The 13,777-nt window shown below is 47.9% G+C and overlaps 1 protein-coding gene across 2 annotated transcripts; it reads right to left on the bottom strand.

The window, feature by feature from the left end:
* Positions 1–481: 481 nt before the first annotated feature.
* Positions 482–13,657, bottom strand: TCFL5 (transcription factor-like 5 (basic helix-loop-helix)). 2 transcript variants are annotated; one of them, XM_012654561.1, is made up of 6 exons: positions 13,629–13,657; positions 12,588–12,774; positions 12,137–12,299; positions 10,461–10,707; positions 8,651–8,792; positions 482–852 (listed from the first exon to the last, which is right to left on the bottom strand). In XM_012654561.1, the coding sequence occupies exons 1-6, from the start codon at positions 13,640–13,642 to the stop codon at positions 730–732; spliced, it is 876 nt and encodes a 291-aa protein (XP_012510015.1). In that variant the 5' UTR covers positions 13,643–13,657; the 3' UTR covers positions 482–729. The 2 variants fall into 2 exon arrangements, with proteins under 2 accessions (XP_012510015.1, XP_012510014.1); XM_012654560.1 differs by lacking the exon at positions 13,629–13,657 and having other exon boundaries at positions 10,461–10,704; positions 12,588–12,768.
* Positions 13,658–13,777: the final 120 nt, after the last annotated feature.

Below are 13,777 nucleotides of genomic sequence, written 5' to 3'. Positions count from 1 at the left end.
CAAACTTACATCTCTGATTAGCAGTATTTATTGAAGGCGATTTTGTATTGTACTAACTTCTACTGATATTACCTGTTGTAATAAATAAAGCCACTCATTTGAAAAACCCAGTTCCAAACACCGCAGTTTATTACACATAAAGTAATGACTCAATATGGAAATGTGGGCATTTATGAAATCTCCTGAGACAGAATTTCATTTATGGTCAGAAGTAGCTTTAAAGGAAGTCTCTGGAAAATTTTTAGCAAAAAGGTTTAAAACAGTGCTGCATTTTGCAACGCAGCACCATGTGATGAAATCATTACAAGGGGATGATACAACAAATACAATAAAATTTCCAAACTGTTTCTAGTCAAGAGCAATTTAACTTGTTCCAATTGCTAAAGGGGCATATTTAAAATGAAAATAAGTAAAAAGCAATGTACCTTTTAAGACTAAATAAATTACAAAGGATGTTAATTTTTTAAGTTATCATGTTAAGACAACATGATGGAATCAGACAGATAATTGAAAATTACTAATTGTCAAGATGTCTTTATCCCCAAATGGTCTCAGAGGACATTAATGGATAGGCATTTTGTTCTAGACAAATATTTTCACAAAATGTGCTCTCAAAGTCCCTACTGGAGTCCCGCCAACTCGAGCCAAGTCCCTTTCGAGTCAGACCGTCAGGGCGGAGCTCCGGGGTTGCGGGAAGCGCGTGGGTCACGGAGGATCCCCGTCCAGCGATCACTTGATCTCCATCGCGGGGCTGCTCTGCAGGCTCCCCTGTGCCGGGCAGGTCACCAAGGCGTCGGGTCTGGTCAGCTTTAGCCTTCTGCCAGTTTTACCGCAAAATACACTCTCAAATTCCTAAAGTCAAGAAGCGGTCGTTAACGCGCTGATTCACAGACGTGAAAACTGCTATGTTCAAAAGCACGAAAGGTTGGGATTAAGAGCGAGGTCAACTACTGCGAAATACATAGTCTTAAGGGGTCATTCGCAAACTCACGTCACAGCTTGTGAAGACGAATACGTGATAAACACAGGGATTCGAATATTCTTCTCAAATATCAGTAACACCATACATGTATTTTTATTGAGATTTTCCAAGAAGTTCTCAAAATGGCTGGCCACATTGTGAAAGGAGCATACCCTTTTTGTTATTGTAGTAAAATACACATAAACATGCGTTTTCCATTTTAACCACCTTCACCTGTGCAGGTAACTCCCTCCCCTCCGGCTCCTGCACACTTGGCTCCGCCCACAGCACCGGCGGGTCCTCCCCCCTTACCCCAGTTTGTTTTTTTTTTTTTTTTGAGACAGAGTCTCCCTCTGGGGCCCATAGCTCCTGTTTTTCAAAAGGTCTCAATAATTACAAGGTCTGGTCAGTCTCACAAAAGGAGAGGGACGCCGTGTGCCCGCTGCCGGTCTCATCAAGCCTCCCGGTCACCCTGTATAGGACACCCAGGGCGGGGACATTCACCCCCACCTTGGACACGCAAGATGCAGAATGTAGAAAAGTCTACAGGACTCACGATTCCATTTTCAATAACTAAATGGCAAGGAAAGAAGGAACTATTATAGATTAGTAAGATATTAAAAGAGATTTAAGAGCTATCAACCAAATGCAGTGTTTGAATCCCGATTCCAATAAACCGTAAAAAAGACATTTGTGAGCCGATGGGGGGTTTCAGAACAGGGTGGATACGAAGGATCAACTGATTCAGGAAAGGTGAGGATACTGTGTTGTAACACACGTGCTTATGTTTTTAAACAGCCCTTTTCTTTGTGGAGATATACATATGGATGAGATGTCTGGAATTGCTTTAAAATAATCCAGTGTGGGTGGGAGGGTGGGGAGTGTGGGTGAAATAAAATTATGCCTGAAACTGAGTTATGGGGACATGGAGTTCATTATTCTCTCCATTTTTTGCACGTTTGGAAATTTCCACAAGCTTTAAAAAAAACAAACCATAGCATTCTACACAATTAAATCTAGATTTATATATTTTTTATTGTGGTAAAATATATTTAACAGAACTTGCCATTTGAAGCATCTGTAAGTGTACATTTTAGCACAGTAAGTACATTCACAGTGTTGTGCAGCCATCGTCACTTTTTCCAAAACATTTTCATCTCTGTCCCCATCGAACACGAGGTCCTCACCTGCCCTCCCCCCACCCCTGGCGCCATCTCCTTTGTCCCCACGGATCCGACTCCTGTCTTTGTGACTGGAGGATTTGCCTTAGCGTGATGTCCTCAGAGGTCGTCCCTGTTGCGGCAGGTGTCGGGATGTCTTTCCTTTCTGCGCAGAACGGATTCTACTGTGGTTACCGCGTGCGTTCTTTATGCACTCACCTGTCAATGGACTCGTGGGCCGTTCCCACCTTTTGGCCACTGTGAACAACGCAGCTGTGAATACTCACGAGCAAGTGTCAGTTTGGGGCCCTGTTCTCAATCCCTTTGGGTTTATCCCGAAGTGGAACTGCCGCTCATATGGCAATTGTGTTTAACTTTCTGAGGAACCACCACGCCGTCTTCCACGGAGGCCGCGGCCTTGTACGTTCCCACCAGCAACACACAGGATTCCGATTTCTCCACATCCTTGCCGACGCGATTGTATTTATTTATTTATTTTTTAAATAACAGTCATCCTAAGGGGTGTGAAATGGTATCACATTGTGGTTTTAATTTTTATCTCCCTAAAGACTAATGATGTTGAGCATCTTTTCACGTGCTTATTGGCCATTTGTGTATCTTCTCTGGAGAAACATCTATTCAAGTCTTTGCCCATTTTTAAATTGTGTTGTCTTTTTATTGCGGAGTTTTAGTAAGTTTATATTTAATTCAAGTCCAGGAGAAGTATAAGTACTCTACTGCCATTGACTTAACTTCTGAATCCTCTGGAGTGGCTGTCACATTATACCTACCCACATTTTAAGTGACATTCCGACCAAAGCAACCTGCCATTTCCAACTATTGGCTACACTCAGAAGCTATATCTGCACATGAATATACTCTAATTTTCTTCTCAAACTTTAAAAGGTTTTAGGATACAATTTAAGATGAACCACATTTTGATAAATTTCCTAACGCATAAATATAAAACATTTGCCTATATTTGTCAAGGCAGATTTACCTTTTAGAATAACTAAGTAAGAGTCAGAAAGAACAAAATAATCATTTCTCAGACATACAGTATTTTGAGAGATTTTCTAAACTATTTTCACACGTGATGCAGCCAGTGCCGGGCATCCATCTTTACTCGGAACCAGTGGGCACAAGTAGGGTGAGGGTGTGGTCCCACCTGGACTCTTGCAGGACCCCTGGAACCAGTCTCCTGGGAGCTGGGGGCAGACGTGAAAGGCCCCAGCAGATCTCTTCAGTCTTCCTCAACTGTGCCAAGGCCAAAGGTAAGCTGTTACTACATCTCTCAATTAGCATCTATTTTCAACAAAACGTATATGAGTTTTAACGGAATTTCTACAACTTATCAAAACATCTTGAGATGACATCTGACCAAAGTAGGTATTTACATTAGACTTGTAAATATGAGAATAAGACCAATGCCAAAAACCATACTTCTCAGCTGGGCACAGTGGCTCACGCCCACAATCCCAGCACTTTGGGAGGCTGAAGCAGGAGGATCTCTTGAGGCCAGGAGTTCGAAGCTGCAGTGAGCTATGATGATGCCACTATGCTCTAGCCTAGGTGACAGAGTGAGACTGTCTCAAAAAAAAAAAAAAAAAAAAAAAAGCACCGAAACAAATTTACTTTGAATGCATTGATTAGAAACTAAGGAAGACGGAAGGTAAATGAAATAAACTTTCAAGATACCAGAAAAAATAAGACTTGAGAGAAGGAAATAACAGGAGTAAGGTTTTTAAACGATAAAGATAAAAACAAATTATGATTTCAAAAAACGCTAGCACTGAGCCCCCCAACAAAAACCCAACGGAGAAACCAACAAGCCCCACGGTGGTTCTCCAGGAGACAGAGCACCGAGTGAAGAGGAATACGGTAGTTTATGAAGGAGCTCAGGACTTTTTAAAAAGACACTTTATTTTCAAAATGTCACAACACATTCCAGACCATTCTGCTGCGTGCAAGCTACAGATGCCTGCTCAGCAGCTGCGGAGCATCCTTTAGCAGCAGGTTCAAAAGTGAATAAAAATCCAAATTAAAAACAAGGATTCACACAGTCCCCATCTCCTAGTCTTGCACGTTGCTGCATCTGTGCCAACCCTACTCTTACAAAGACATTTCAAAACTAGCAATAACGAAGTCAGCTGGCCCCCCAGATCCTAATTCAAGTTGCGCTCGAAGTTCACAGCCACGGATGGTATCTGCACATCAGTGCCGGCTGAAGCACAGCTGCAGCGGCCCATCTTCCCACGCACGGGACAGGGTGACAATGTCCCCTCCTCACTCCAGGACGGAGGTCGTGGTTCTGGACTGGCTGCGAGAGTCACCACGTTGGCTCTGACGTCACCAGAGGTGTCGGCAGCAGCGGCATCAACACCCACGCTTTCCAAGAGCACCCACCTGCCCACGTGCTCCGCGGGCAGGTCACGGCACTCGACAGCCCCAGCAAGGCCAGCGCGTTGGACACCGTGTGCTGCATGAACAATACTTCTCCCTCCAGTCTGGTCTCCTGACGCGGGCATGATCCTGAAGTATGCGATCAAACGACCCGTACACTCCACCACTAACGAGAGGCGTGAAGGCGTGTTCGCGACAATGGCGTCTTGGAAGATGCCCAGCAGAACACGAGCTCGTCGGCTCAGCTGACCGGAGGGCGCAGCCAGCAGCACGCGGGACTCTCAGGGGCCTCTGCAGGTGAAGACTGGCCACAGGACTCTGCAGGAAGGGGTTCCCCATTCTGTGCCCCACCCACCAGGCTACGCGACCCACCTTCCCTACCCTGGGAGCCAAAGGCTGGGGTTCCTTCCTGGAGAGGGTGGGGGTCTGGACTCTGGGAGGCAACTGCCCAACACAGATCGATGGATGCTGGACACCGACCAGGTCGACTCTCCAGCTCCCGCAGACACTCACTCCAGGGCCTGGACTAAGCCTGGGGCTCCCCATCACTGAGAGGTCGGGGAGAAGGGAAGGCAGCCCAGCAAGGGAGCAGACACCAGGGAGGGCAGCGGGAGCCGGGACGGAAGCAAGCGGTATGTCCCTGCTGCTGAGAGGTCAGTGGGATCGGGGGAGACGGGGACGTGGGGCCCAGAGGGTTCTCACAGGAGAATAATGGAGGAATCACAGCACGTCTGCAGGAAAAGTGGGGGGAAGGGACAGAGCCGTCCCGGAGTCGGTGACAGGACCTGACTTCAGACAGAGCCTGAGGACTCGACCTCGGTGACGAGGGATGGCCAAGCAGGGCCCGCTGCGGGTGGCAGGAAAAGGAGAGAACTCGGTCATCCACTGGTGAGCGAGGGAGGGAGGGAGGCAGAGTGTGGCCCCGCAGCCTCGGGAACCTGGCTGGGGTTTGTGGCCACGAACTGAGCACAGCATCGCAGGACAATGGAGCGTCACCAGCCACCCTGGACTGGATCCCAACTGGGAAGCAAAGCTGTAAGGGACGTTAGGGGACAACAGGCACAGTCTGTACGGACAGCAAGAGTATTACACCACGGTGGCTTATGCCTGTAATCCCAGCACTCTGGGAGGCCAAGGCCGGCGGATCCTTTGAGCTCAGGAGCTCGAGACCAGCCTGAGCAAGAGCGAGACCCCATCTTAAAAAAAAAAAAAGAGTATTACACCAATGCTGAGTTTCCTGATTTTGATCACTGTGTCCTGGTGAGATAACAGACTTACTGCTAAGAGTCAACACTGACGTGCTCAGCCAGAAAGAGGCCTGGGGCCTGCAACCCCCTCAAGCGGGGCAGAGGTGAAGGACGGAGGGTGGGCCACTGCTGACGACCAAGGATCCGGGCAAACCTGGCTCTCTGTACTGCTCTTGCCATTTTTTGGTAAGTTTGAAATCACACCAAAATTTAAAATTACTATAAATAGAGTCATCTAAACCCAGAAGGTGGAGAACTCTATAGGCAACTTGCCTGATCTGGTTAAAACCCGATGCCCACAGTAAGTAACTGTGGGCAGGTGAAACCAATGCATAAGCCCCAGCTGGACACCAGGATGGAAAAAAGCTATCAACGTCATGTTAGAACATTCTGGGGAAATCTGAACGTGCACCGGGCATCAGAGGTGTGAGAGCATTGGCAGCAGCTTGGTGAGCGCGGTAAGGCCACGGGGTTTTGTAGAAGGCCCGTCTTTGGAGACGGGTGCAGAATATTTAGAGATGAAGGTTCATGTCTGTAACTGTCCTTGAAAACGTGTGTGCGCGAGAACACGGCAAACGGCAGGGGCCGAGATCGGGTGATGGTGTGCGGGTACCGCCTGCCCTAACTACGTTCACTGGAAAACAAACTGGACCATCCACTCGCTGACGACGACCGGCCCTCACCCCGCAGCTCTCTGTCCACTGCCTCCTTCACACCTCCACCTGGTGCCTCCCGGAGGCTGGACCCACCCCACCCAGCTCCCCCCACCTCCGCTCTCAGCAAACAGCCCGTCCGCCCAGGCCTGAATCACCCAGATACCTTTTCCATCACACCCAACGTCTGGCGCCGCCACAGACACAGAAGCCCACGCCTGTCCTTCCCAGCCACGCTCTCGGCTTCCCTCTCGCCCAGGCCCACCCTGTCTCCCAGCCCAGGAATCCCTAGGCGGACCCCCAGGCCCACCGCACCCAGGCCCCCCGCCTGGGGCCTGGACCCTGAAACGCTGGGCTGGCAGCCAGGGCTGCTCCTCACACGCGGGGGCGGGGGTGGCACCCTGCCCTGGGGCCTGTGGCGCTGCAGCTCCCCAGCTCAGGGTCCCAGCTCCTTGTCGCCATTCGGGCCTCGGCTCAGCGGCCTCAGGAGACCACCAGACCCAAAGCAGCCCCTCCGCAGGCCGCTGGCTCTCAGCACAGCGATTCCCGCCCTGCAGCCCTGCCGTCCTCTGAGCCACGTTTTCCCGGGGACTGTCTCCCTCCACGCCACAGCGCCTCTGCCTCGTCCAGGGCACCCGGCACCTTTGTCAGGAGACTGCTCACACCAGGAAAGCTCTGCCAAGGGCAGTGTGTACTAGAATACTTTAGAGAACTCTCTAAACTCCCACGTACTACAACATCTTTAAGAACCAAAGCAAACATGCGAGTAAGAGGAGGAAAGTTACTAAGGAAATAATTAAGTCCACACGTGTTTAGGCTATTTCCATTCTAATCGCCCCAGACTGCTCACTGACTTGACTTCAGCCTGTTCCTTGTGGGTCTAATTATCAGACACAGAAACAATCCACAAATCCAATGTAGCTAAACTTCCAGAAATATCCAGGAAACAAACATATATAAAATATAACACCCATAAATTTTTAGTTTACTTAATCTTTGAGTATATGTAGTTAACAAAAGTCTTTTTTTCAAAAATTATAAATGCCTTCACATTTGAATGAATTATATCAACAATTTACCACTGATAGGTACACAAAGCCAAACATTAAATCATTTTTCAAAATATAAAAGCTTTATTGTGTTAAAGCCAACAGTCTATCTCTAACAAATGTTAAAGAGTAACTGCACCATAAATAACCATAAAAGACCCAGCTAGAACTAACTTTGACATAGTTTTGATTTAAAATGCAATAAATGTATAATGAGAATAAGGCACTTAAGAAATTATGCAACTCACAAGAAGTAAATGTCACGTGGACATAAAAAAGGGAGACAGATAATTCCATCTGTAGCCCCTAGAGAGAGAAGCGCCTCTGCTCAATGCAGCCTGGCCACGGGAGGGCCTCTCCCGGCCCCACCACCATCCAGACACAGGGGCCCTTTTTAAAAAGGTTCCGTGTTTGTTGGACCCGTCTTAGCTCATTCTCCAGTCAGACTCCTGCTGGAGTCCCGAGTGATTACCCCACAGCCTGGACAAGGAACAAAGTCAGGACCCTGTGGGCTCATTCTGAGGTCCCCAGGACAGCACAGAATCAGTCCCACGATTGACACTCTTCCTCTGAATCCCGAAGGGCCGGGATGGACTGTCACTCAAACAGGCATATGGTTCTGGCAGAGCCGAGCTGGCACCGGTCACTGCCTGTGACCACACAGACAGCACTAAGGCAGCCACCGGCCGTCCTGAGGACCCAGAAACCACAGGCACCAAAGCCCCCGCCCCTCCCTAACCACCCAGCCATGGAAATGTATCTCGTTTGCCTTCTGAATGTATTTGAAGTCCAGACTATTTATTTGACATTCATCTGCATTTTTGTTTTTAACCATTTCACGAAGTTTTCTGAAGGCAAAATCACATCCTACATGCCCTTCAGGTCCCAGTAAAATACACTGTTAGAGCAGGTGCCCGATCTGCTATTTAACAATGGACATCTCAGTCACTTATAAGCTGCCATGTAATAAATAAATCCAGGCTGTGATTACTTCTTTAGGAATTGACAAGTTATAGGATTACGAGCAGAGCTTCGCTCGTGTTGGACAGTATTTGACATTAGATTCCAGTAAACAAAGGATAGTCTGACTTATCCTTGGGAAAAAAGGATAAACAGGATATTGGTAAGTAAAATTTATAAAATTCTTAAAAGCTACCTGGCCTAATTAAACACTAACCTTTTTAAGAGCATCTCCGTGTCTTTCCTGAATATATTTCAGGAATGCCGTGGTCCACTGAAGAGTTGTTGCCTTATCAGTCTCGGCGTTGCAGAACGGGACTAAAAGATTCAACTCATCACAACAAATGCGGATTCTGCGCCTACAGCCAAAACCCAAAGCATCACATAGAAAAGCTGAAGCCAGGTAAGTGGGTGAAGGGGAGGTGTTTCACATCTCACTAGGAGGAAAGGCACTCAGGAAGCCTGGCCTCTGAGTGCCGCGGAGGTTTATTCCCGGAGAGAGGGAATAAACTCTGCCAGGGTGCTCCTTGTCTATGGAGGCGATCGCTGCCCCAGCTCACGGGGGCACCCAGACGCCCTTGTGGCCCCAAGTCCCCGCACACTCCCCGCTCCTGGGCCAGGTTCAGGTCTCCAGACCAGGGATGGCTCCAAACTCTCCGAAATTGGAAGCAAGATTTTGTGTCTGTGCTTTCTCTGGGCAGATCACTCCTTCAATCAACAGACTGTTACCACTTGCCCTCCATGTGCCAAATGCCGTACGAGCAACTCACACATAGCTTTGAGATGCTCCGAGGGACCCTGATTCAGAAAGGATCAGAGATCACCACACCACTAATATGCTGAAACCAGGTCTTTTTAGGTAATTTAAATCACAGCTTGAGTCTCATTAGGTTACTTTTTTAACTTTCACACAGTACATTCAGTAATACACCAAAGCCCTAAAGAAGGTGACGCTACGCAACTTATACGATAGGCCCTCATTCACCTTCACACCTGTACACTCAGAATTTTCATTAGAGACTCTGCGAGGTAAGAACAACTGCCAGGTACTAGATGTTCTGACCTCTATGCACCAAGCCAAACATTCTTCACGTATCAGCTGATTTCATCTAACCACAAGTCTACGCAGCAGAGTTACAAGTCAGACTTTCAAACTGCCAACATGTGGTGCGAGGCTTTTCACACAGTAGGTGTTCAATAAATGTTTATTACATAAATGTCAGAGTAGGTAATGCCCTTCATAATTCACAGTGAGTTTATGGACGTCCTTCAGTTAGAGAGTGTTTATACACATATCGTAAGAACGGTATCTAGCTAGCTTTAATATACCCCTTTAAAAAGAAAGAAATTGGCTTAGCTTAACCTTCAGCTCTGGAGCTTCCAAGTCAAGTATTTGTCTCACTCCCTGCTATTCATTTCCAGAGCCTACAACAGAAACTGGTACACAGTATTTGATAAATGACTAAGTTAATTAATTATGTATTAGGGAAACACTGTGTGAAAACCCAACAGAAAAAATTCAACTGCCATTTGATTCCACACAGAATAAAATCTACAACCAAAACAGCTTAAATACTTAAGTTTTAACCTCCTCCTTCCCGACATTCTTAAAAGAACCAAGCAAAACTTGCAAAACTCAGTGTCCTGGTGTGCAGAAGAGCTAACGTCACAGCCTGACTGCTTACGAGTGGAGCGTGGGGAGAGCAGTTAAGTCAAGCCCTAGGAAGCTCACGCCTGGGCTCCCGGCTCCTCCCCCTGCCCTTTGCTGACGTTGCTTCGGAGCCTTTCTCTGTGACAGTCACAGACATGAGTGTGACTATGTGCCGAGTCCTGTGCATCCTCCTGGTCAATCACTAAACCCTGGGGCGGTCCTGGGGACCCCGATCTCATAGCAAAAAAGTCAATGGTACTCCTGCTTCCTTTTCCTCCCTTTGAACACAGAAACAGCTAACTGCTGCTTGACCTGTAACAAGCCTGCACGTCTGAAATAACCACATATAAGTCAACCAGACGATCACACGGATTACCTTCTATCTCGCTCCATTCGGTTATGCCTCTCCCTGCGCTGAGATCTTCCTCCCTGGGGCCCGCTCTGGGCCTGCTCCCCCAGGTTCGACTGTGAGGACTCCGAGGATTGCCAAGCACCCTGTGCAGCTGTGGAGCCTTCGCCCACATTCTGAATCTCTCCAAGGGCTCTTCGTTCTACGTTTGTGTCCAACTGACGTACTCTGCTCCGATTCCTCTTATTTATTGCTTGTTTACATAGCGCTTCTTCTTTGCAAAAGAAAAAAAGGAGTATTTAAATTTTTTATTCTTACTAACTCACCCCAATTAATGCTGAATATATTTTTTGGCATTTTCAATCCAAGATATAAACATTATTGGGTAAGCAGCACACACTCAAACCACAAAAAGCTATACTACTGCAGTTATTCAGTGCAAGCAGTTGGCACTAAGCTTCCAAGCCTATTTCATACTACAAACTGAAAGTGAATCTCTAATTAGACTAAAACATTCCTTCTAAGTGTTATGTAACCAATATAACCTTGTCAAAAGTTCACCTTTTTAGTCTACAGGTGTTGCCATCTATGAATAGAGAAACCAAGAAGTTGCTCACTTCTTTGGAAATTCAGAACAGGAAAAAAAGCTGGAAGTATTTTCTCCAGAAAAGATTTTCTTTATATACAATTATAATATTTTAACTGCAGTGCCCAGAAAAGAGAACAAAACTAAAGTGGCTTCAGATTAAACATGCCCTCGCCTTAGAAGTGATTCGTCCCACACAAGTAACAAACAGCATCACAGCTTCCACAATACACGGCTGGCAACAGACTATGCTCTGCTACACGTGCATATGTAGATACATGCAAATTTCCATCGGAGAACTACGGACAGCTAACTAGTAGGTGTGGTGATGTCAACCCCCACATGCCATACAAAGCCGAATTCTCCACAGTAAGAGAAACTGCCTAATGCAAATTTTGGAATGGTGATAATGTTTTAAGGGGGACACAGAGGAATTCAATAGTTTTAGTGATATTTTATTCCTTAACCTGAGTGGTCAGCACAGGGACTATTTTAATACTCATCTCTCCACCTTACAGATGTTGACATACATGTCCGGGGAAGAAAAGGAACTCTGACTGACGTGGGAGAAAGCCGTAGCATCCCAGCCACCCCGTCTCCCCCCACTCTTGGAAAGCTGAGTGTCAGCTGCGCTGTTCTCTGGGTAACTTGAAAAACAGTTGTTTTCCAGGGAGGAGGGACTAAGGGTTAACTTTCGAAGTCGTCCAGTCTGCCTTCAGCTGTCTCTTTATTCCCCAAACTTCCATCCTTTGCCCATCTGCAGAGTGTCCTGTTACAGTCACCTCTCCTAAAGCTGTGGCAGATTTCAGACTTCTGCGTCACGCATGGAGTATAAAATAAGAGAAGACTATGAAGTGCTTCCAGTAACTTCTGAAAATTTATGTAAGTCTATCATTTTACTGTTAAGAAAAAGTCCTCACACTCAACGTTCCCACACCAAGGTCAATTACAACGTTTGAGATCCAGAAGAACATTCAGAGTAAGACGACTGGGGTAAGAAGGGTGGAGAAAGGGCCGAGACACACCCCCCTCAAAGGTGTTTCCTCAGCGTCTAAACCACCTCTCCCCTGCCCACCAAGGCCACCGGCAGCCCACTGCCTCCTTCGTTATCGCTTACCTCCCACTTTAATCCAAACCTGCTCCGGCAAAGCTTTGTTCCTACTACCCAAAGTCTGTTTAGTGGATTCAATTTCTTGCTGATAACAAAAAGAAAATGCTCTAGGCAACCCAATATCCTGGTGCTTGGCAGCTTCAAGTATAGAACATGAATTACTAGAACTCTGGAAAAAACGAAGCAACACGAATTTTATCAATATGCAGCTTAACCTCTTTACTGCACAAGTAAGACACACTTAACAGAAGTAACATCAAAGCTATTCAATATGCAATTTGAAGAACTTTAGTTGCACTGAGGATTTTAAAATATTCCCAAACCACACAAATACTCTCACATTTTAAAAGGTTATTAAGCTCATTAAAAGGAAAAACAATCCTCAGAACCTAACAAAAATAAGTTAAAATGTATCCATTTAATTTAAAAGAGCAGTTTCACAAATCATGTTTCCTACCTGCGTTTGTGGAAGATTAGAGGTTGCACCGGTAGAGCAAGCATTTGTAGTAAACACTGGGTATGTAAATTGCAAAGCAGTAGTTGCAGCAGCAGTTTTGTTTTTCACTAACGTTGTACATTTGTTTTGTTGCTGATGAAGAGGAACATTCATCAGCTCAGATGGATGTCGAATTAGGGTTACCAAACTGCAGAGACAAAAGAAAACCCAGACACACATGAGGAATGTTGCCCGGAACATCGCTAGCACCCCCTCTCCCACTCTAAGATTTTCTGGGCAGAAGATCAACTCAGGATAAACACCCCTGTACAACTATCAACGAGTGCTGTGGAAAAGGCCGTCCACTCTTCCTCCTCACGGAGGACAGACTGTGTGTCACCTCCCTGCTCTCATCACACCCTGACACCAGTCTCTCTTCTTCCCTGTCCTGCAAGTCTGACTCAGGTGGGCAAGACAAGGTCAACAACAGGCCTGGGCGAGCAGAAAACCTCGGGGGTCAGTCAGGCTCTTCCACAGCCGCCCCTGGGAGAGCACCTCGTGGGCTGGCTGCAGGCTGAAGCCTGGAAAGACGTCGCCCCTGCTTGCACAGACCTGCCAGCGCCTGTGCAAGGCCAAGTCAGCCCTGCCGGGGTGGGGACTCGAGTGGGGGTGAGGAGAGTCTTCCCAGGACATTCAGAAGGGTAATTTGGAGACAACGGTCCCAACTTTTCATCTCCCTCTTGTGCGCGGATTCACAGGGCTCACCCACAAAAGGTACCGCCTGGGGACACGTACTTAGTACTTGCAAGTGTGGAGCACGCGCCCCTTCCCACCAGACCCTAGGCTCGGAGGGGCCGGTGAGGGTCAGGAGTCTGGTTCCTTCTGCACTGGGGTCCCCTTCACCTGCACCCACACCCGGCAGGTAGCCGGGCCATCCCACCATCTCCGCTCCGCCCCTCAGCCCCGCCTCCCGTCCCCGTAACTGCCCCGCAGGCCCCCAGCTCCCCGTCTCAGTCCCTGCCCCCCAGGCCCCCAGCCCCGTCGCCCCCGGCCCGCACGCACTTGTTGAGCGCCATGCCCGGCTCCGGGGGCTCGGGGCCTCGCGCTGCCGGCGGCTCGGCAGCCACACTGTTGAAGCGGTCCTCCAGGCGGACGCGCACGGCCGACTTGGCCCGGGCCTCGGGGGCGCCCTCTGGCCCCGCCACGCCCGC

This window comes from Propithecus coquereli, unplaced genomic scaffold (assembly GCF_000956105.1).
Source record: "Propithecus coquereli isolate 6110/MARCELLA unplaced genomic scaffold, Pcoq_1.0 Scaffold442, whole genome shotgun sequence".
NCBI classification, from domain to species: domain Eukaryota; kingdom Metazoa; phylum Chordata; class Mammalia; order Primates; family Indriidae; genus Propithecus; species Propithecus coquereli.
This window is presented reverse-complemented; position numbering and strand designations above follow the sequence as displayed.